General features: G+C 40.5%; 1 protein-coding gene across 6 annotated transcripts in view; it reads left to right on the top strand.

Annotated features, from left to right (window-relative positions):
• The first annotated feature begins 363 nt into the window (after positions 1 to 363).
• The window catches only part of Agk (acylglycerol kinase), a 93,518-nt gene continuing 70,896 nt past the window's right edge, over positions 364 to 22,985 (top strand). For 2 of the 6 annotated variants that reach the window (XM_004851293.4, XM_087206324.1), the window contains exons 1-2: positions 364 to 484; positions 5,121 to 5,239. In XM_004851293.4, coding sequence (XP_004851350.1) covers positions 5,139 to 5,239 — 101 coding nt within the window. In that variant the 5' untranslated portion in view covers positions 364 to 484; positions 5,121 to 5,138. Of the gene's footprint in view, positions 810 to 5,120; positions 5,240 to 16,619; positions 16,848 to 22,985 lie in introns of those variants that run through there. The other 4 variants (XM_004851295.4, XM_004851292.4, XM_004851294.4 and 1 more) reach the window with 4 other exon arrangements.

Raw genomic sequence — 22,985 nt, forward strand, 5'->3', positions numbered from 1 at the left:
TTTCTGCGAGTGCACTGTATGCCAAGCCCTTGAGGGGTACATTTTCTCTTTCATTCCTAACAATGACTCTAGAGATAGGACTATCTGAACACCCATTCCTATCTTGTGGAAACTGAGGCACAGAGCAGATAAGCAGCTTGCCAGGAACTGTAAAGGGGGAACTTTTCATTTAGTTATTTTCCAATTTCGTTCTGCGTCCTATACAGTGTTTGTCTTGGTGAGCTTGTCAGAAAATATTTTTGGGCGATGAATGGATGGATGGATGAAAGGATGAGTGAATGAATGAATGACAGAGTGAAGGAGGGGTTACATCCCGCTGTAACCCCGCCCCCTCCCTCTCCGCGAGCCCCATCCTCCCTGCGAGCCCCACCCTTCCCACGCACCCCCGGCGGAACCCGAGGGCAGCGGCAGCGGTTTCCCGCGAACAAGCGGGGGAGTGTTGAGCAAACACACAGGAAGCAGGGCGGCGAGCGGCCCGACAGCGGTGAGAGCCGGGAGCCTCGGGGCCGCGGGGCTCGGGTCACGGGACTGGGCTGCGCGCGGGGCCGGGGCTTGGGGCGAGCTGCCGGAGCGGAGCTGGTCAGAGGGTCGCGGGGTCTGGCCTCAAGGCGACGGCGGCATGGCGGGAGGGTGGAAGCCTGGCAGGGCCGGCGCGAGGCGCATCGGTGGTCCCCCGGGAGCCAGGTGTCCTGGATTCGAGACCTAGTGCCTTCCTAACCCGAGAGGAGAGCCCGCACCTGCTTTCCTCCTTGGGCTTCAGCGCGCCCTTGCCCCAAACCAGGCCAACTGTGCAATCCGTGGATAGGCAGGTTGGTTCATTCATTCTAGGCACTTTCCTAGGTTCTGGGGCTTCAGATGGCTGCAGCCTGCCATTGAAGAGTTTGCTGTCGACCCCACCCCCCACGTCTGGAGGGTTGGATGCGATTAGCAGAAGGGGAAATATCAATTCTTTGGGAGGAATACTTGCTTTTAAAACAGAATGTTTGAACATACAACATATAGACTTAGTGAGATTAGGGAATGAGAATTCTGGTTACTTAGAGAATACATATTGTTAATGCATTGCAAATTGTGATAACAGCAAAATTTACTTTCACAACTATCACCTGTGATCTTCTTAGTTAAATAAGGTAAGTAAAGCAGGTGGCATATCCTAATTTGAAGCAGAAGTTAAAATGATGTATCCAGGCTCTCATCACCAGTAAGTGACAAAGCTCAGACTAGAATCTAGTTCTAGACCCTTGGACCAGTCCCTTTTCCACCCTAGGTTGCCTTATTGCCACATTATTTTTGTAATACACAAATCATTCGTTGGTGACAAAAAGGGAGTTCCACTGGGCCAGGGGTGGTCTCTTAACTGGCTTCCAGGTGCCTAGATTGTTCCCTGACTTACTGGTGTTCTTGTCCCTTTGTCTTTCCAAACTTGACCTCTATACCATTGAATCAGATCTGTGTCTTTTGCTCAGTGTCTCCTAGCTTCAGACTGTGGCATCCAGACATCCACTGGATATTTCTACTTGCATCCCCTCCAGGCATGTTAATCTCAGTGCCTCCTAAACTGCATACAACCTTTTCTCACAGATCTACAAGGATTGAACTCATTCTTCCAACTAGTTGTCCCGGTACAAAACCTAATTTGGTTCCTACTCTTTCACCTCCTGCAATCAATTGATCACCAAGTGCTGCCAATTTCTCTTTTCTAAAGACCTCTAAAAGCACAAACAAACAAACAAAACCTCCAGATCTACCCTCTCACCATTTCTCTTGTTCTTTTCTGCTGTAAGGTGCAGAAATTATGACAGTGACTTCCTAATGGCTCGATTTAGCTTTGATTTCAGCTTCTACTGTACCAGTCCATTTTACATTCTGCTGAAAAGTGAAATTCAAGTGTGTCAGGTATATCACTCACCTGCATCAATCACAAAGTTTTTTCATTGTCTTCAACACAATATGTTCTGAAGTCTTTAGTGTGGGTTCAAGGTCTTTCTAATTTTTCTCACATCTCTTACTCTTTTCTCTGCCTTCTCTTGAGAAACTAGTGTTTCTCAAAGTCTGGTGTAGTGCTGACCTCCATTACAATTATAGGAATACTTGCTAAAATTGAAGAGGACAGCTCAATCCCAGAACACATGAGGATTTTTGAAGAGGGTAGTAATGCCCCAAAATAATGTTTTGTTTTGTTTTTAAAAAAGCAAGTTCTGTGGATTTTAACAAGCTTTACAGTAAAGATTCAGAACCCCTGTGCTAGACACGCTTCCATACCTGCCCTGCATATGTCCATATCAAACCATTGTCAGGGCTCAAGACATGCTACCACAAAATATGGCACCTTGGCATTTGAGGAAACAGCAGAAGCAGGAAGGTCATTCTTTGACCTTCTACTCTTCTCCCCAGAAGCAGACTAGAAAGAGTTCTTTGACCTTATTCTGTGTAAGACTGTCATGTGAGAGATGCCCATCCAATACATAGAGGAAAAAGATACTCTTGTCCCTGAAGTTGGGAGGACACAGGAGAATCTGAACAAACAGGCTTGGCTCCATTCCCTTCTTATTACCACTAGAATTTATGCCTTTGTTTAATCATACTTCTACACAACTATCTACTCCTGACCAAACTTAGCATAAAAATACATAGGTTTTCCTACTTGGATCTTCATTTTTGAAGGCTTTTGTGTCAGATAAAATTGGATTAAGTAAATTTATATGCTTTTCTTTCTTCAATCTTTTCTCTCAGCTTTGAACCTAGTGATGGGTGAGCAATCTCTTTTCTCCTACACTATCTGCCTGGGTTTCTCTGAACATAACTTGCTGGCTTTTCTCCTTGGTTAAGCCTGTCTTAGTTCGGGCTGCTAGAATAAAAACACTATAAACTGGGGTAGCTTAAACAATAGAAATTTCTCACAGTTCTGGAAGCTACAAGTCTGAAATCAATGTGCCAGCATTGGGCACCTTGATGAGGATCCTCTTCCTGTTGCACACTTGGCGGTTTGCCTGTGTGCTCATGTGGTGGGCGGAAAGAGAGAGAATGTGAGAATGAACCAACCTCTCTGGTGTCTTTTCTTATAGGGGCGCTTATCCCATTCATAAGGGTGTTTCCCTTATAACCTAATTACCTCCCAAAGGCTCTTGGTCTTAATACCATCTCAGTGCAGATTAGGACTTGAACATATGATTTCAGATGGACAGATTTGGATCATAGCATATGCATAGCCCCTTCTTCACTTGGTGACTCCTTGGTCTTCAAGACTTGAAAGACTGCATGACTTCATGACCCTCCACGGCCCCTCACTGTCAGTCCAGGTTAGGTGCATACTTGTGGACGGGGCCTGTGCTCACCCATCAACGTTCATCCCACTGCATTGCAGCCATCACTGTGCAGTTGTGTTGTGATTGTGGGTTTAAGAGTTGTAAGCACTTAAGCATGGGACTTTCTCTCTTGTGTCCTAGCTCTTGCCACAGAGCCTGGCATATAGGTGTTTATCAAAGGCCTCCTCAATGAAGGATTGGTGTAGAGCTGTGTGGAGAGGAGTTCAGCAATTAGATGGGCCTTCAAGACCCTCTTACCACTCTGAACAGGGTCCAGGATTCATGGGCAGTCTGGCTTCGTGTCTCTGGCTTCATTACTGCCACAGTAAGGATGCTTCTTCCCATGAGAGGACTTTTAATCAGTGTGGGATAAAGGGAGTTGTAAGAACTGGACTTCTCAGTGGAAGGAGCTGTTTTCATGATCTATTTACCTCCTTCATGCATAGTCATTAGTACTTTTGCTTACATTGTTATGTTTAGAAAATCATATTATTTTAGATAACATATAGTTGGATTTAAAAAATGAACATCACCTACCATCACACAATGTAGAGGAAATTACTTTAAAATTTTTATTTGTATTGATTTTTTTCAATTTGTCATATTTGAATATAATTGGGATACCAATTACATGTCTTTATCATGCTAATTTCAGTTGACATATTTGAGTTTCTTCCACATCTGTAAAAATTCTCAGCAAAAAAACCCCTACTAATTGCTGCATGACTTATACATTGAATATACATTTGTTAAATAGCTGTTATGTACCAGATCTTACTTGAGGCGTGGAATCTATCAGTGACCAGAACAGAACTCTTGTGGAGTTTACATTTCAGTGGGATAAACTTATTAACAAAGTAGCAAATAAGTATCATCAAGTGATAAGAGCCACAGAGAAGACAGAATAAGGATATATTTTGTCACTTTGTTTTTTACTGAAATTGTGCTGAGTTACCTCAAGTGTCATCAGTGAGTGTGATAACTAAAAATTTTGTTAATTTTATAGGTGCATAATGATAGTTTTTTGTGATTTGCATGTCTTTGATTACTCTATAAGCTGAGCACTTTTACATAGCACTTCTCCACCGAGTTTTCTTTTTCTTTCTTTCTTTTCTTTTTTTTTTTTTTTTTTTTTGGTACCAGGGATCGAGCTCGGGTCCTTGTGCTTGCGAGTCAGGCAGCAGAACCACTGGGCTAAATACCCAGCCTATTGAGTTTTCTTTTTTTTTTAATTTTTAAAAGCTTTTTATTAAAGTATAACGTACACACATAAAAATGCACAAATTGTAAGGATATGACCCAATGAACTTCCTTCCACAAAGTCCACTGAGTTTTCTTTGTATGTTTTCTGCTAAATTTCCTAGTGAGAGCCTGGTGTTGTGAGTAAGTCCTTGCTGATGTGTTGTTGGGTCCCTTGTGTATAAAATGGATGGACATATTTTCTTACAACAGTGGTATGAGACTATAAGACAGAAAAACCAGAGGAAGCCTGGAAATCCCCTTCTTTTCTGCCCCTCCTTTTTCTTTCTAATACAATAAAGAAAAAGTAATAGGTAGGTGGGCAGGTGAAAAGATGACAGTGATGAGCCTAGAAGGGTAAAGATGAGAAGAGACCAGAGCAGACTTGGAAAGGAGACAACCAAAAGGAAGAGAGAGAGAGAGAGAGAGAGAGAGAGAGAATGAGAGGGAGAGAATGAGAGGGAGAGAATGAGAGGGAGAGAATGAAAGAACAGGAGAAGAGTAATAGGGTGCTACCTGATTACCTGGGATAATTATATTTTTCTTTTTTCTTTTTTTCTGCCTCTCCCAACCTAGAAGAATCTCTAGGAGAAGATGACTGTGTTCTTTAAAACACTTCGAAATCATTGGAAGAAAACCACAGCTGGGCTCTGCCTACTGACATGGGGAGGCCATTGGCTCTATGGAAAACACTGGTAAATATGGATATCCTCATCCCACCTGCACCTCCAAACACAGAACAGCCTGAGGTTGAGATTCTTTCCAGCCCTGTTTGTCTCTGTAAAACACTGCCGTGTGAAAAAACAAATTATTCAAACCAAAAACAAGACAAAGCAAAGGCATCTTGTTGTACTTAGTTGTATATCCTTGAAACTCTAGGGAGCTATTAACACTCATTCATTAATGGAAATAGATTATAATAGTGAGATTGGAAAGGAAGGTTTTTAAATTCATTTTAGTTAGAGATGAAAAAATTAGGGCCCATCCTGAAGAGAGTAAAGTCCTTTTTCAAGTTCATAGTGGGTAGGAATTGGAACTCCTGTATCCCCCTGGGATTTTCTTTCTTTTGTTCTCTTGATCTGTCATCACTCCAGCTGCTGGGCACTTATTAGCTCTGCATCCTCCATCCTGTGTGACTATCTTCATCTATCCCATTAGCTTAGTTTAATTTAAATGAGACTAAGACTCTCAACCCTTTTGTTTGAATAAAGAATTCAGTGCAATCATGGATTTTATTAACCTTCAGGCATGAAGGGAGAAGGAAGTACCAGAGCTCCTCTTCTGGTTTAATATGGTAATAAGATTTAAATAAACAGAGAAGTGTTTGTACAGAAATCCTAAAAGTCATAAAACAGCCAATCAAATTGCAGTCTTTTATGGATCAAGTGTTTGTTGCAGCTTAAATATGATGTAGTAATACTGAAATCCAGGTGTCTTTAAAAGATTGCTCTGTTAGACAGAAAACACAATAGCTATGTTTTGTATTAGAAGTCTCCACATTGGAAAGGAGATTCAGACTATTACTTTTGTGAACATTCTCAGTTCACCACTGGCAGAAATAACTTTCTAATGCAGTATGGTGTCTACTTTTTTGCAGCTGTACAGGTTGGAACCTAGCCCCCTTCCTTTCCAAGTATTCTCAAAGCTAAGCATTTGAATTCTGCTAGTTAATGTCCAGAGAAAAGAGCAGACCATTTGTAATATAAGAAAAGACAAGACTGGCATAGATATTTTAATGAGTAGAACATGAGGCGTGTAATGCTTGGGTTCTCCTCCCTTTTCTAACTACATGTGAGCCCTGAAGCAGAAGCTCCTATACCTCCTGGTTGGAGCTCTGGGCTAGACTAGGGGACCTTCCTTCCCACCAGGGATTGCTGCTGCTTCCACGACTCAGTAAAGACTCGAAGAGCTGTGTCTCCTGTTTAGCATGTGTACAGAGATAAACTATAGGAATTTCTTGGCCTTGCAGTCTTCAGACTTTAAAAAAAGGCCCATTAGGTCTCCAGCAGGAGCGAAGGTCTCATTCTAATTGGTTCTAAAGCAGTAGTTAGACCACTGGAGTCATATAGAATTTCTTTTTGTGACTGCCTTTTTTCACTTAGCAGAATGTCCTTAAGATTCATCCATACTGTAACATGTGGCAGGATTTCTTTATTTAAAAAGGCTGATTAATTAATCCTATTGGATTTATGTACCACATTTTCTCCATTCCTCTGTCAGGGGACAAGATATTGCTTCTATCCCTTGGCTATTGTGACTCATGCTGTCTTTTTAAAATTTTATTTATTTATTTATTTATTTATATTTTTTTTGGACTCGTGCTGTCTTGAACCTGGGTGTGCACATATCTCTTAAGTTCCTGTTTTCACTTCTTTTAGATACATGCCTAGAGGTGAGATTGCTGGATCATATGGTAGTTCTATTTTTAATTTTTTGAGGGACTTTCATACTGTTTTCCATGGCAACTGTGTCATTTTACAAATCCCACCAACAGTGCATAGTGTTCCAATTTCTCCACATCTTCACAAATAATGTATTTGTTTTGTTCTTTGATAGTAATGCCTTCCTGACAGGTGTGAAGTGATAGCTCATTGCAGTTTTGATTTGCCTTTCTCTAATGATTGATGATATTGAGCACTTTTGTATATACCTCTTGGTCATTTATATGTCTTCTTTGAAGAAATACCTGTTTAGATCTTTTGCCTGCTTTTCAGTTGGGTTATTTTTTGTTTAATTGTTGTTGAGTCATCGGAATCTTCATATATTCTGGATATTAAGCCCTTAGAAGATACATGAATTGCAAATACTTTTCCTCATTTTGTGTTATTTCAGTTTGTTAATTATGCTCTTTGGCTGTATAGAACTTTTAAACTTTGTTGTAGTTCCATTTATCTGATTTTGCTTTTGTTGTCTATGCTTTTGGTACCATGTGCAAGAAATTATTGCCAAATTCAAAGTCATGAAGCTTTTCCTATATGTTTTCATCTAGGAATTTTATAGTTTTAGGTCTGTGTTTAGGTCATCAGTCCATTTTTCAAGTTAATTTTTGTGATGTAAGGTGAAGGTCCAACTTAATTTTCTTGCATGTGCCTATCCAGGTTCTCTTACACTGTTGAAAAGCTCCTGTTGCATGGTTTCAGTACTCTAGCCAAAGATCTTCTGAACATTTTTGTGAGGATTTATTTCTGGGTTCTCTCTTTCTGTTCCATTGATCTAGGTATCTGTCATTATTCCACTACCACCCTGTTTTGATTACTATAGCTTTGTAATAAGTCATGAAGTTAGGAAGTATGAGGCTTTCAGCTTTGTTCTTTTTCTAGATTGTTTCAGCTATGTGGAGTCCCTTGAGATAGATTCCGTTTGAATTTTAGGGGTTTTTTTCCCTATTTTTACCAAAAGTGCCATTGAGATTTTGATACATATTGCATTGAATATGTAGATCACTTTGTGGTCTGGACATTTTAACAGAATTAAGCTTTTTAATCCATAAATACAGATGTCTTTGTATTTGTTTTTGTAGTTTTTACTGTGTTTAAGTTTATTACCAAGTATTTTATTTTATTTTATTTTATTTTATTTATTTATTTTTGGGTACCGGAGATTGAGCTCAGGACCTTGCACTTGCAAGGCAGGCAGTGGAACCACTGAGCTAAATCCCAGGCCCCCAGTATTTTATTATTTTTGATCCTTTATAAATTGGATTGAATTTTTAAATTTTATTTATTTTATTTATTAAGTTTTTTATGATGTCAGAAATTGAGCCCAGGGCCTTGTGCACACCAGGCAAACCCTGCTGCTGAACTACACCCCTAGCCCAGGGATGTTTTCTTAATTTTTTCCTTCTTTTCCAATACCTTAGGACTATGTTGAATAGAAGGGCAAAAGAGAGCATCCTTGTCTTGTTCCTGATCTTAGGGGAAAAGCTTTCAGGTTTTACCATAGAGTATAAGGGCTTTTTATACATGGAGTTTGTTGTGTTGAATATTTTACTTCTGTTGCTTTCCTAAAAAAACAAAAACATATATTCCCAATCTTTTACAGAGTAGAAGCTGCTTTACCCTTTTAACTGGGTTGTAGGTGGGGTATTAGGACTCCTGGATCCTCTTTCAAATCATTACTCTGCCATTTTACAAAACCTTTCTCCTTTGAGGTGCATTATATCTGGGTATCTCATAAGACCTTAAATATCCTAACTTTCTGGAATTGCATCTACTTAGCCTGTGGTGCCTGGCTTATCAGCGTCCTTTCTTTCTAATTCCTTTTATCTCTCAGATGCCCAAAGTGCCCCTGTGGATGACCTGTCTTAATACTCTGCACCCCCTTTCCTTGACTTTCTCTGCTGATGGAGCTTCCACAGTTACTCTGCCTTCTTTCAATCCCACCCCACCTTCGCCACCTTGCCATTAGTTGAATGCTAAACCTGGTCATCATTTGCCTCTGTACCTTTCATGAAATACAGAACTTTAGCATCTTAGTCTCATTATTGTCTTTCATTTTCCAATTTTCTCATTCCTTTTCTCCTGTTCTTCAGTGTTAAACAAACTTATTTGCCCTTTCATTTTCTTCCCAATTATCATTCTTCCCTGTTTTTTACTTTTTCCCTGTCCTAGGTTCCTTGATCCACTACATCATCTATTTCTCAATGCTAGTTTTCACCTGTCCTGCTTAGACTTTTTAACCTCCCATTTCCTCCCCCTTTATCACAGCTAAACTTTTTGAATAGGTTCTCTGTACTTCCTGTCTCCTACTTACACCACCTCCTATTCAGTCTTCATAAGAATTTTCATGAGATTTATAGCTGCTTCTTATAGCTGCTGTTGTTACTGCTCATAGCAACTTCAACAACTAGTACCTTCACTGCTCCTCTCTTGTCTTCCTCCTACTTCCCTCCTCCTCCTTCTCCACCTTCTCCTCCTGCTCCTCCATCCTCCTCTCTTCTTCCTCTTTCTGCTTTTCCACTTCTTCTTCCCCTCTTCTTCCTCCTCTTATTCTTCCCTCCTCCTCTCTTCTTCCTCTTTCTGCTTTTCCACTTCTTCCCTTCTTCTTCCTCCTCTTATTCTTCCCTCCTCCTCTCCTCCTCCTCCTCCTCTTCCTTCACCTCCTCCTCTGTAATTTTGCCCATGAGGGTCACACCATCACAGGACATGGGGAGCATTCTCTATAATCTCCCCCTCCACTTTCTCCTCCTCCTTAGTTTTTTGAGACAGGGTCCTGCAGTGTAGCCCAGGCTGACCTTGAACTCACCATTCTTCTGCCTCATTTGCCCAAGTGCTTCTTTATTCTTCTTTACTGCTCAGCTTGACTTTCCTTAAAACACTTTTTCCTTGCCTTTGACTCTGACTCCTATTCTTCCTTCTCCCGCTGTCCCTGGCTCTTCCTTCTTCTCTGTCCACCTCCCCTGTACTCAGGCATAAGAAGAGCAGTTTTAGGGCTCTGCCCTGGGCCCTATCATGTCTGTCCTCTCCCTGCATGATCCCACCCACTCATATCTCTTCAGTTAGCAGCTCTAAGTGACCGAATCCAGATTTTTGTCTCCATAAAAACCTCTTCTTAGTTCTAAAACTGAACTACATTCAGCTGCTTTCTTGTCTATTTGGATGCTTTGCAGATGCCTCAACTCAGTAGACTAAAAATAAACAATTTCCCTGTTAAGCCTATTTCTTCTCAGTAATTGATAGCATCATTAAATTTTCTAATTTTCCAAACTAGAAATGTGCACATCATTCTCCATTCCTTCTTATCCTCATTCCTCACATTCACTTTGTACTCTAAGTGATTTTGCACCCTCAGAATCTCCAAATGTGTTCAGTTTCTCCATTAGCACCACTTTCCTCCACTCTGCTGTCTGTCTTGCTGGGGTTCTTAACAATCTCCTGGTTGCCATGTGCTCACTCCTGCCTGTTTCCAATTTGTACATTATCCCCAGAGTATTTTGCAGGTTCAGATTGCAGTTTGCTTTAGAATCAATTCCAAAATTCTCACCAGCTGTATGTGAGCTTGGCCCTATCTGCACACATCTCCAGTCTTGTTGTGCTGTACATGTTGGCATACAGACTTCCAAAGTGATCCATTCTTTTTTTTTTTAATTACTTAAATTCTTTTATTGGTACATTTTAGGTATACAACACATTTACATTTCTCATTGGGAACTTGTACCTTTACATGATGCATCTTGGTTCTTATTTTTTTCCCCATTCCTAGCCCTCCCTTCACCCCCTCCACCCTTCCCTATTTACAAAGACTTTGTTTCAATTTTTTCCATTTCTCATAATTTTTCCTTTTCCTTCTTTCCTTTCCCCTGCCCCACCCACTACCCCTACCCCTTTGGACCTTTTCTTCCTATTTTGCATTATCGATTATTCATTCTAATCATTGGTATATTTTAGGTATACAATATAGTGACATTCATCATTGGAAATCTGCACCTTTACATAGTCTCTCTTGGTTCTTATTTTTCACCCTTGCCCTGCCCTCCCTTCAACCCCTCCATCCCTCCCTATTTACAAAGACTTTGTTTCTATTTTTTTTCCTTTTCTCGTATTTTTTCCTTTCCCTTCTCTCCTTTCCCCTACCCCTCCCACTTCCCCTTCCCCTTTGCCCCTTTTCTTCCTATTTCACATTATCTATTATACCTTTTAGTCCTTATTTACACTTTCAGTTTCTCACACTAGAGAAACTATTCAGTATTTACACATGTGTGTCCTATTTATTTCACTTAAGAGTATCACCTCAATGTGCATCCATTTAGCTAAACTTGTCTCTAATTTCTCATTTTTTATGGCTGAGTAGTACTCCATTTTATTAAAAAAGAAACCACATTTTCTTTATCCAGTCTCCAGTTGATGGGCATTTGGGCTGTTTCCAAGTTTTAGCTATTACAAATTGTGCTGCTATGAACATGGGTGCACATATATCACTGTGGTATGATTCTTGTAATTCTTTGGGGAAGATGCTCAGCAGGGGAATAGCTGGGTCAAATGGGACTTCCATCCTAGTTCTTTGAGGTGTCTCCATACTGATTTCCACAGTGGTTGCACCAGTCTACACTCCCACCAGCAGTGGATCAGGGTTCCTCTTTTCCCCACAGCCCTGCCACCATTTGTTATTGGTTGATTTCATGATAGTCCAATTGAGATCCCATCAGCATACTTCACAGACCTTGAGAAAACAATCCAAAAATTCATTTGACACAAGAAGAGACCCAGGATAGCAAAAGCAATTCTAAATAACAGAGACATGGCAGGGGGTATTACAATCCCCAACTTGCAACTATACTACAAAGCTACTGTGATAAAAACAGCATGGTACTGGCAAAGAAACAGACTTGAGGACCAGTGGAACAGACTAGAAGATGCAGAAACAACGCTAGACACTCTCAGCCATCTCATCTTTGATAAAGGAGCCAAACACCCTCACTGGAGGAAAGATAGCCTCTTTAATAAATGGTGCTGGAAAAATTGGGTTTCAACTTGCCAAAGATTAAAACTAGACCTATATCTCTTGGCATGCACTCAACTGAAATTGAAATGGGTTAAAGATCTAAATATTAAAGCAGAAACGCTGAACCAGCTGGAACAGAGGTTAGGTAGAACTCTTGAAGACATTGGTATAGGAAAAGATTTTATGAACAAAACCTCAGTTGCTCGTGAACTAGCACAATCAACACTTGGGATCTCTTCTTATTAAAAGGCTTCTGCCCAGCAAGAGAAACCACCAACAGCGTGAAGAGACAACCCACAATGTGGGAAAAAATTTTCACCTGCTCTTCCTCAGACAAAGGTCTACTATCTCGAATCTATAAAGAACTTAAAAAGATCAGATCTCCCAAATTTAAAGACCCAATCCAAAAATGGGCATCTGAAATGAACAGACATTTCTCAGACAAAGAAGTAGAAATAGCAATTAAATACATGAAAAAATGTTCAGCATCACTGGTCATTGGAGAGATGCAAATGAAAACAACACTGAGATTCCACTTCACTCCAGAAAGAATGGCTGCTATCATGAAATCAACCATAGTGATCCATTCTTTCTATTTCAGGCTCTTTGGAGGGTCTCTCGGAGGTGGACCCCTCCTGACATCCTCACTTGTTCACCAGGCAGCTACCGTTTCTTTAGGTTGCAGATGTTATTTCTTCAAGCAGGCCTTTCCTCTCCCCTCCAGTCTGGGTTAGGAAGATTGTCGAACACAGCTTTCTCCATACTGCTATGAATTCCTCCTATGTAATATCCATCGCTATTGTAATGTTTACTTCTGCCTGTTTCTTCGCTTGTGAGAGTCTAAAACAGAAGCCCTGTTAGTCTTGCTCAGTGTTGTTCAGAAAGTGTCCTTCAGTTTAGATTTAAATTCTGCACACTTTGTAGATGATCACAGCCCTACTGTTATTTGCAGGTGTGATATAGATTTTGGGGCCATCATGTTTTTCTCACCCAGCTCTTGCTTCTATTGACATTCTGCATAAATAGAAAAAAACCTTTTTGCAGCAGATCTGGGAAATTTTTATATTTTAATTTACTCTTATCTGTTCCTTTCTTATTGCTGTCCTTGATTTATCTTTTGACACCAGATATTTTCAGACTTTATTTCCTTGTTCATAGTATTTATAAATTTTCTTCTCTACCAGGAATTCCTTGCTCTTTTTTTTTCCCCTTTCTCCCAAGTTTGAAAACGTCTATGATTTTTCTCCCCCACTGCATAATTTCCCTACAGCAGGTTCCAGCAGTTGACAGGAGAGACAAGGACTGCTCTCAGCTTGGTAAGAGCAATTGAGAAGGAGAAAATGGCCCTGTTTGTTGAAAGTAAAGAATTTAAGTATTGCTCATTCCTCTTCAATGGCTCTTACTGAGTTTTCTGGGTTCCCTAGAGAAGCTTATGTTCCAGGTTCCTCAGTTCATCATGCCAGCACTTTACCTGCAATAACTTTGCACTGATTTCTGGCCCTTTTAGTGGCAAAGTGCCTGCTAATAAAAAGTAGCGCAAGAAAGGAGATCGTGTAGAATAAAAGTTGACTCTAGAATCACACCAAGGTGACACTTGCAAACAGAATGACCTTTGACTCTCTAAGCCTTTGGTTCCTCATAGGATGATGATAATACCAGTATCTTGGGTCATTAAAGCATTGAATGAGATAACTGGAAAGCTCTTAGCTTAGGGTTTGCTCCATATAAAAGTTCTGTAAACGCTAGGTGGGAGTAAATTTGGTATAATAAATACTCAGCACTCTGGGAGTTAACACAAAGCGCTGTTAGTGATTGACAGTGAATGACTGAGAGACAGGATGACCTGCCAGGTGATCTAATGAGATGTGAGCCTTTTGTCTGTTTCACCACCCATGTGTAACAAGACAGCTGGATGGTTCTAGTTTTAAGACAGACAGTGCACGACCATAGAAGAGGCGGGGCACAAGCACTTGTGACCAGCAAGCCATGTCCAAACCTTGTCCTGTGATCATGGGGACCCTGTCCGTGCTCATCCTGGCTCTGGTCTGTCTCCCTGTGGTTGTGACTGGTAAACCTTGGCACCGCTTCTCAACCAGCCCCCTTGGCTCCTGCTTTGTTCTGCCTCTTGGCCCTCAGCTAATTCCTTTGGCTCAGTGCTTCTGGAACCAATTCTGCCACCTACCTTGGCTTGTGACCCAGGATTCCCTCTCATTTATTTCACTGGAGAATCTGGCCCAGTGGTGGTGAACCTACGCCATGGGTGCCGCAGCATGCTGTTTGTATCATTGAAAGCTCTGAAAGGTTCACCATCACTGCCTCTTGAGTTAGCCAGAATTCCTGGTAACCTCTTTCTTCAGATTTTTAAATCTCACAAATCACTTGATATTACCTTTTAAGGAAAATATAGCCATGGTCCTGAGCCCTATGTTTGTAACTTTTTATTAATATTGGAGTTTTTTCTCCAAACATAGCAACATGGATCATTATTACTATATATTGGCTTTTCTAAGCATTAATGGGAGTTACCTTTCAGTTTCTTAGAAGAGGTAAAAATAAATGGTTATGAGTTCATCTAAGGGATGTGTTCAGTGTCATTCAGTTTTATTGAGGATTTAGTAACAATAATAATAGCTGCCACTTAATCAGTGATTGCCATATGCCAGACATGATTCTGAGCACTTTCCATTTATGAACTCATTTTATCCAGTAACTACGAGATGGTTATTAATCTCATACTAGCATGAGATTGATAATCCTACATCATTGATGAAGAAGCAGAGAAGCAGGGACAGGCAGATTAGGTGATTTGCCCAAGGCCGCATAGCTGGTAATGTTGAGCCATGAATCAAAATCGGGTAGTGTTGATCCTGACCTCTCAAACTGACTCAGATGGTTACTATGCCTAAGGTGCCATGAGAGACCTGAAGAACTGTAATCTGAGATGGTTTTATGCCAGAAAGCCCGTGTGACATAAGAGGGATTGCTATAATGTGGTGCTTCTGAGTTGTGGCTTTAGTCTTGCCTTCACCACTTTCTGGATGTGTGACTTTAGGCAAGTTATTTAAGCTTGCTAAACATCATTTTTATTTACTCTCACAACATTATTGTGACAGTCACAGCTCCTAGCACATAATGAAAGTAAAACCTATTTTTGTGATAGAGGCATAAGGCAGTATGTACTGTGTCCTTTTTGAAGGCTATAAAATAAATGTTGGCATGCCTAAGAAAAAAGGGTTAATTAAAAAATTACTATGGTAATTTTAACCATACAGAAATTAGAATAGTTTAAAGAGTTCCTATTAACATCACCCAGCTAAAACAAATATCACCATTTCACTTGTTAAATAATTTAGTGACAGGCTGCTGACTCAGACTGGGCACCTGCCCTGGGCCCAACAGCCCAAACCAATTATGAGTTGAATCACAGGAATGGAGCTGGGGTTGATTGCAGAAGGCACTATGAACAATTAACTAAGCTGTAAACAATCAACTGAGCTGAACCAGTTGACTGGTGGGGGGACAAAGCTGTGGCAATTAAGTTGTTTTGTACAACTCATGCCCTGTCTTCAAAAATGTTGGTTGAAGTTCTCAGAACTCTGGTTATGGGAGCTGTTGGATTCATGGATCATTTTTGTTTTGCTTCGATCAAACAAGCTACTAAATTGGTCTAAGGAATTTTCCTTATAACACAGTAATCTCGTATCATCTACATCTACTTTTTTCTTTTCCTGGAGCATTTGAAATCAAATTTGCGATATCATTTTAACCATAAGTACTTTGGTACTTTATTTCCAATAAGTAAGACTTAATAAAAAATCAGTGCCATTTTCATGAACTTAATAAAATTATAAATAGTTTTTTTCTTTCACCTAGTAGTCTGGGTTCATATTTCTCTTGTCCCTAAATTATCTGTTTTACAGTAAATTTTGTTCAAATCATTATGAAAATAAGTTTCACATATTGCATTTATGCCTGCTGCTGAAGTCTCATAAACTATAGCTCCCCTTCTTCTCATAGTATTTGTTTAGCAGCCAGGTCTACCTTTGCCCTAGAATTTTCCCCGAGATTTGGCAGATAGCTTCTATCTAGTGTTCACTGTGCAGAACCACACTGGAGTCTGGGGCACAAAAAACCCCGCGATGTTGATCCTGACTTTACTTAAAATTGTGATATGTATTGTATTCATCATAAGGTTTTTGCATTCCCTTTTATTTTGGAACCATTAAAGTCTTCATCTTTGTTTGCCTTTTGTTGTTTTTTGTTTTAGGCCTATAGTACCCTTAAGTTTTACACCTGAGGCTGAGGCTGGTACCTCATTTGCCTCCTTCCAGCCCCAGCCATGCCCTGTTTAAGTTGTTTGTGGATTCCTCCTGGTTCTGATCAACTGGGGATTAGATCCAGAATGTAGAGCTTTGTTGCTCACAGTGTGGGCCAGGGTTCTGCAATATTAGCATCTCCTGGGGGGTTCTTAGAAATACAGATTTTCAGGGACCAACCTGAACCTGCTACTCAGAATCTGCATTTCACCTGACCCCAGGTGACTTGTCTACATTATAGTTTGAGAAGCGCTTATTGGAGGCATCAGTGGATTCCGGTGTAACTACTTTGGCATGAATGCTGGTACATGCGCAGTGGATTTCTTATGTAATCACCTCAGCAGGCACGTAGTATCTAGGTGTCCTGCTGTTGGTGATATAAAGATTGATTAGTGGATTCAGATGTGAGCAGCTGAGCCACCCATGAGGAAGTTAAGAAGGATCACTTCTGAGAGCTCAGTAAGGCAGAATGATGAAGAGGAGGCTCTGGAGCCAGAAGGTTCAGATTTAAATCTGGGCCTTACAGTTACCAGCAGTGCTGCCTTGGGTAAGTTACTTAACCTCTCTGTCCTTGGATTCTCTTTCTGTAAACCTGAAGATAGTAGTAACACCTGTCTTTTTGGGTTGTAATACAGAATTTTTTAGAACAGTGCCTGGCACAATGAATGCTCTTGGTCATAAGTAGCACATCTTTTCTTCTTCTCTTGGCTTTTCTCTCTCCTTCAGGGAAAGCATCATAACAAAGATGTCATTTGAGTTCGGCCTTACAGCATGAGTGGCACAGTGTTCTAGGTGGCCTTGTAATCCCAGGAGCACAGATAGGAAGCAAAGTGCACAGTGTGTTTGTGGAGCTTGGTAAAGAATGACTTGACTGTAGAGTTACATGTTTCCATAGGAGGGGATCATGGACACCTTGAACTATAGGACATCTGTAGTTGTGGGGAACAGTGAGGATCTTAAGGGGAGGAGAATGTCATGAATAATGTGGCACTCGTGGACCCAGCACCTGTGCAGGGTCCATCTGAGGAAGAAAAGTCTGAAGGCCGTGAAGCCATTTTGGTTTACATTAAAGGTAATAAGGGCCTGAGTCAGAGTAGTGGTGCTGGGATGGAGACAATGGCAAATGTGGGATGGTGGGAGGTTGACTAGTACGGGAGCATGGGCATTGCGGGCAGGTAGGCACCTGTGTGGTTTGGGTTTTGCTACTTATTAGCTGTACCTTGTCAAGGTACTCTGCCAGTATAGCCTCTCATTCTTAATTCCATCCACATCATTGCAATGGGGATAATTCTGTCTTTTTTTTTCTTGTGCTAGGGATTAAACTGAGAACTTTTGTACTGAGCTACATCTCCAGCCCTTTTATATATTTTATTTTGTGACATGTTCTGAGTCTCTAAATTGCTCAGGCTGGGCCTGAACTTGGGATCCTCCTGTGCCTCAGCCGCCCAGAGTATTGGGATCACACCTGTGCTATCAGCCCTGCAGGATAATTATAATTAGTCGATCAGTTGTGACAACTGTGTGAGGGGATAGGTGTCAAGTGCCTGGTCCTGTGCCTGGCTTAGCCCTCCATGAATACTAGCTGTCATTTTTACTAGATGTTTGGCTAGGTGTTTGGTTAATGGAGAAGAATGTAGGAGAAACCATTTCTTTGGCTTTAAGAGTAGGATAATCAATGATACGGAAAGAGAAAAGTCACAGGGAGAGGTGGCTGGAGGAGGAAATGGTATTATATTCTGTTTTAGATATGCTGAGTTGGAGACCCTGACAGGAGATCCAGGAGGGAACGTGTTAGGTGCCAGGGTAAATAATGCGTGAACTATACTTGGCTAGACTTATATTTTTCTTTTGGTGCAGATTATGGTTTCAGGAATGTCTTGTATTTCATTCTTTGGTAGCTCTGGGGTTTCTGACAGAGGTGTTTTACCTTGATTTCCATTCCAATCAGCCTTTGACTGCTGTCAGTGGTCTGGGCCCCAGCGAGTTGGGGATTTATCTCCCTCATGGCTTTTTTTCCTCACTTCAGATTTTGTTGAAATTTTGAGAAAGCAGTTTGTTTTGCTTTTTAGCCATTTCAAAGTTCATCTTTTTTTCCTCTGTGCAGAAGCTGATGTGAAATTGGGGTATTAATGGGCAGTATTTAAAGAAGCTCATTTATGGGCAATTAAATAACATGCTTGTCAGCCTAGATATGATAGGGAGTAAGAGTATTTTCTTTTTAAGTACAATGAAGTTTATATTCCTTTTCCTTTTGACTCATTATATTATATGGAAAACACTTTAAAAAAATCTATATTGCTTCTCGTATGTATTGAGGGGAGTTGGAGAGGGAAAGAAAGGCAGGAGATACGCTGAAGTATATTTGTTTTGTTGATTTCGTGTAATTTTTAGTTTTTTATATCAGTAGTTTAGCTGTTCCAAGCACTGCAGAGAGAATAATCGTAGCTGATGCTAAAACAAGCTACTCTCTAGATAGTAGCTAACATCTCAAATATTGCAGAACAGCAAAATACTAACAATAGTAGCTCCTTTTGTGTTTGCAGGTCAGAAGTTGACCAAAACTGTCATGTATCCTGGTGCCCAAAGAGAATACCATTTCACACAGGCTATTTACAGAGAGCTGTTAGACGAGAAGGGTATAGGAAAAGACTCTCAACCTACGCTGTCTTGTAGAATAGGTTCATAATCTCCATCTAATGCTGTCTGTTGTCTTTATAAATAGATTTGAATACCTTGTATATAACTAAGACTCACTGGGTATTTGCTTATAATTGCATATGCAAATGTATAATGGCCAGTGGAATGGAAGGAACTTGTTTTGTTTGCCTAGTAAAGTTAATGTTACACAACATGGAAGAAAACTGCCTGGCATAGGATATTTAAATGGGACTGTTAAAATGAATGGATGGGAAAAAGGGCAGAAAATGAGAGAAATGAATGAATCATGAAAAATATGAGAACTTTTGGGAATTAGGTAGGAATAGAAAGCATTGAAAAAGTGGGTGATGGTAGCAGCTCTGAGAAGAAGGCCCTTTGGTAGCAGCCAAAGCCTTGCCTGTTAGTAATTCGGTATGGATCTCAGCATGAAACTTAGCTGCCAGAGTCAGAACTTTTTTTCACAGTCTACAGATGAGGTAGGAAGAGAAGTTGATATATCAAGGAAGCTGAGGCTAGAATAGGAGAATGAAAGTATAATTTCATGTTCTAGGAGGAGAAAACGACAGCTCAGGAGATCAAGGCTTCCTCCACCTCTGTATCTGTTCCTCAATAGGATGAGAAGATAAACTGCAGAACTGTCCCTCTGGTTAATGAAAAGTTCTACAAAGCAGGCCAAGCTGATTAACTTGTTTATGTGAGAGAATCCTCCAGGGATGCCATCTCTCATTGCGTAATTTCCTATCCTGCATTGGAGGGGGAGCAAATCGTGTGGAGAAAAACATAAGAAATTAGAAAGTACTTGAAGTAGTCACAAGTAATAGTCTGTTCCACATAAGTGTAGATTGAAGTGGTCGAGACCTAATAATAAGATTAGTAAAAGATTGTTTTTGGATTTATTTCAGTGTGAGAAAGAATGGGCATCAAACTAGAGCTTCATTGCAGCCAGTAGATGTAGTCAGAGTTGAGGCCTTCCCAGCAAGGGCAGAGGTTGAATCTGTCTGGTAAGCATTCTTGAATTAATGAATAGAGTGGGCATACATGTTTGCTGGGCTTCTTTCTAAGCCCATGGGCAAGAAAGAAAAAGTTCATTAACCACTGTAGTGCTGAAGCATGAATTAGGTGGCCATCAGTGGTGGCATTTTCCTGTGAATATGATGAGACAGTGGACAGTGCATTTATTGGCTGCCCCACTTTTGTCCTTTGGGAATGTCTATAGAGAACAGAATAAAGCAGAGTATGGAGGGGAACAATGACATTCTGAGAATCAGGATACTTACATTCTAGTGCTATGTCTTTTAGTAACTTCTAGCAGTGGGCAAATCCCCAGGCTGGAAGTTTTCTCAGACTAGATAAGTTATTTTTTAAGAGCTCAAAGGAGATGAGAAAAATCCTGCTTAAGTGAATATACCAGAATCACTTGGGGCCTGGAGATCTGAGGTGGGAATATGTGGGCTCTGTGGGTGTCTTTGTCCAAATGAGGGTCAGTGCTTTAGTGAACATTTTTGCTAATAAGGTGTTGTCATATCACTTGACTGATGTGTGGGGAGGAGTTGAAAACCAGTGGATCAGATCATCGCTAAGGACTCTTCCAACCTTAAAATTTTAGGTTTCTAGGAAATGGAGCTTAGGCTTGGATGCCTTTGATGAAGCCATTGTATTTGCCTGGCTGCTGTATAGCTTCTGTACTTTAACAAAGGAATAAAGATAGTGAAAAAAATAATTGTAGACCTGAAACTTGCTGAAAATATTTAGGAATTCATGACTTAACAGTGGCAAATTCTGGGGAGAATCACAAAACTTGTTTATTAAATGGGGTAGACTATTTTGGCAGAGTCTTGGGAGAATTGACCTCAGACATGAGATACTGCAGTTCTATTTGTGTTGGTTTAGTCCTTGTTCCTCGGGGTAGCTGTTTTATTAATTTAGTGCTCAGTTATTCATTTCTCCTATGAACTTGATTTCATCCCTTCTTGTTACCGTCTGCCTGCCTTCTCCCACCACCCGTCCTCGCTCCTCTCCTTCTATTTTAGCAAATACATTCTTGGGAAAATGCTCTTGGCTTGCTTTATATTATTATTAAAAATATTGTTCTTTTCATTGTTAAATATGTTAACAACTAAAATCCAGACAGAGGTACCATTTGAGCTCAGAGTTGCTGAACAAAAATTTGGTATAACTAGTTCGGGAAGCAGCACTATACATTTGGTGGCGGTTGAAAGTAGAATTTAACTTTTTCTTTTGCTAAACTTTTTACTGTCTGCGGCTTTTGTTTTTTTTCTTTTATGCACCCTAAGAGGCACTAAATTGAAGACAGTCATCACTTAATAAATGGTTATCAGTAGTCTCTTCTTGACCCTTTATGCTTTCATGTTTTTAGGGAACTTTTTTATCACCTTGTGGTTGAGTGAGGAGAGAAGATATAAATTTCTTTGGTAGCAGGTAGCCCCTCCTAAGGAGGCTCTGAGGAAGAGAGATAACATCTTTGATTAAATGGAAAGGCTAGAGCAGAGGTCCCTAAAATCCTTCTAAAAAAATCACTAACACTTTCATTATTCTCTGGGTATTCTAACCTATCAATCATACTACCTATTTTTTCCATTTTTTAGGATGGGAAGACCAAGCATTCTTCCTTAGTAGGCTGCATTTCCTCCAGCAAGATCCATTGTCTTCCTTTTAAGGTGGTAACAGAAGTGTGCTGCAGTAGTCATTACCTTTTTGGATGGGGAGTCAGGCCATGGAGGGGGGGTCACGATGGATATGTAGCTGTAAAAGCTCCCCCTCTGCACTCTCCGTCCTGAGATTCATTTTTCACTTTGGTTCCTTTCCCTCCATCCCTTGTTACTCCATGGAAAACCAGTGGGCACAGCCATTTGCAACGTAGTGATTCATTATGCTAGGGAAGCTAGGATAAGTTGAAGTGGTTGTTATAAACATCTAAGTTGAAATCTATTTTGTACAAAGCAAAAACGGTGTTTGCATGCACCAAGGGAAATGCAGTGGTAGAAATTGCTGTACAATTTTGCCTCTAGACTGTTGTGGGAAATATCCTTTTTGGGAAATAGGATGGATCAGTGTGATTTTTCTCTCCATGAAAGTTGCTATTGAAATAACAACTTATCTTATTTTGCAGTCCTAAAGTAATAAATAAAACATTTATGGGTTAGAATAAATTGAGAGCATCCCATTACCTGTAGTAACAGGCATGTTCATATTCTTTTAAAGCCTCGGGCAGTGATATCAGCAGATTTTTTTCATTTTCTAATCCATAGGCTTCTAATTTCTTTCCGTCAAAGAACTTGCATTTCAGTGCTGAGCAGATCTTCAGAGACCCTTTCTGATATGACTACATTTTGAGGCACTTCTTGTAAATTGTGTTTAACTTCAGTTCACAGAGAAAGCTTGGTGTAGTGGGAAGAATGTGGGCTTAGTATTTATATACGGTTACTCTGCTTGGTATGTTTGGTACTAACCTGTGGTTCATGTTCTTTGCCCATTAGCAATCTGTAATTTTCTGATGAGCAGACTCCGAGTTCATCAGTCACTGGCACGGCTGTAGTGCCTACTAAAGAATTCCTGCCTCACTTAGCTGTTTCCGAGGTTACCGTTTCCATTACATTCTGCGCATGCCCAAGTGCACATGCGCACAGGCCCTCCTGGGAGCTTCTTGCTCTGTGAAGTTCCTAGGATAGTACTGGCTTTTTCATCCAGTTCTACACCATTGTGGTTCTTGGTCTCGTTGCTGGGACTCACATTGGAGAACCATCACCATTGATCTGTTAGTTCAAGAACGCAGGCACTCCTACAAGGAATAACCTTCAGTTTTCCCTCTAGGACAATCTGCCTGTCGGAACATAGTGAGCCAATCTTTTCTGTTCAAACATTTACCACTTATTTACTGAGTCCACTCTATCTATAGGAGTCTGCTGTGGGCTGTGGAAGATAAAATGGTGAATTAAGCACGATTTCATGAACTTTAGGGAGGAATAAAATGATCAAATGCTCCTTGGAGGTATAAACCCTATAGTGT

Source organism: Heterocephalus glaber, unplaced genomic scaffold (genome assembly GCF_053883595.1).
Source record: "Heterocephalus glaber isolate CG9 unplaced genomic scaffold, H.glaber_assembly_v1.0 deba00000621, whole genome shotgun sequence".
NCBI lineage: Eukaryota > Metazoa > Chordata > Mammalia > Rodentia > Bathyergidae > Heterocephalus > Heterocephalus glaber.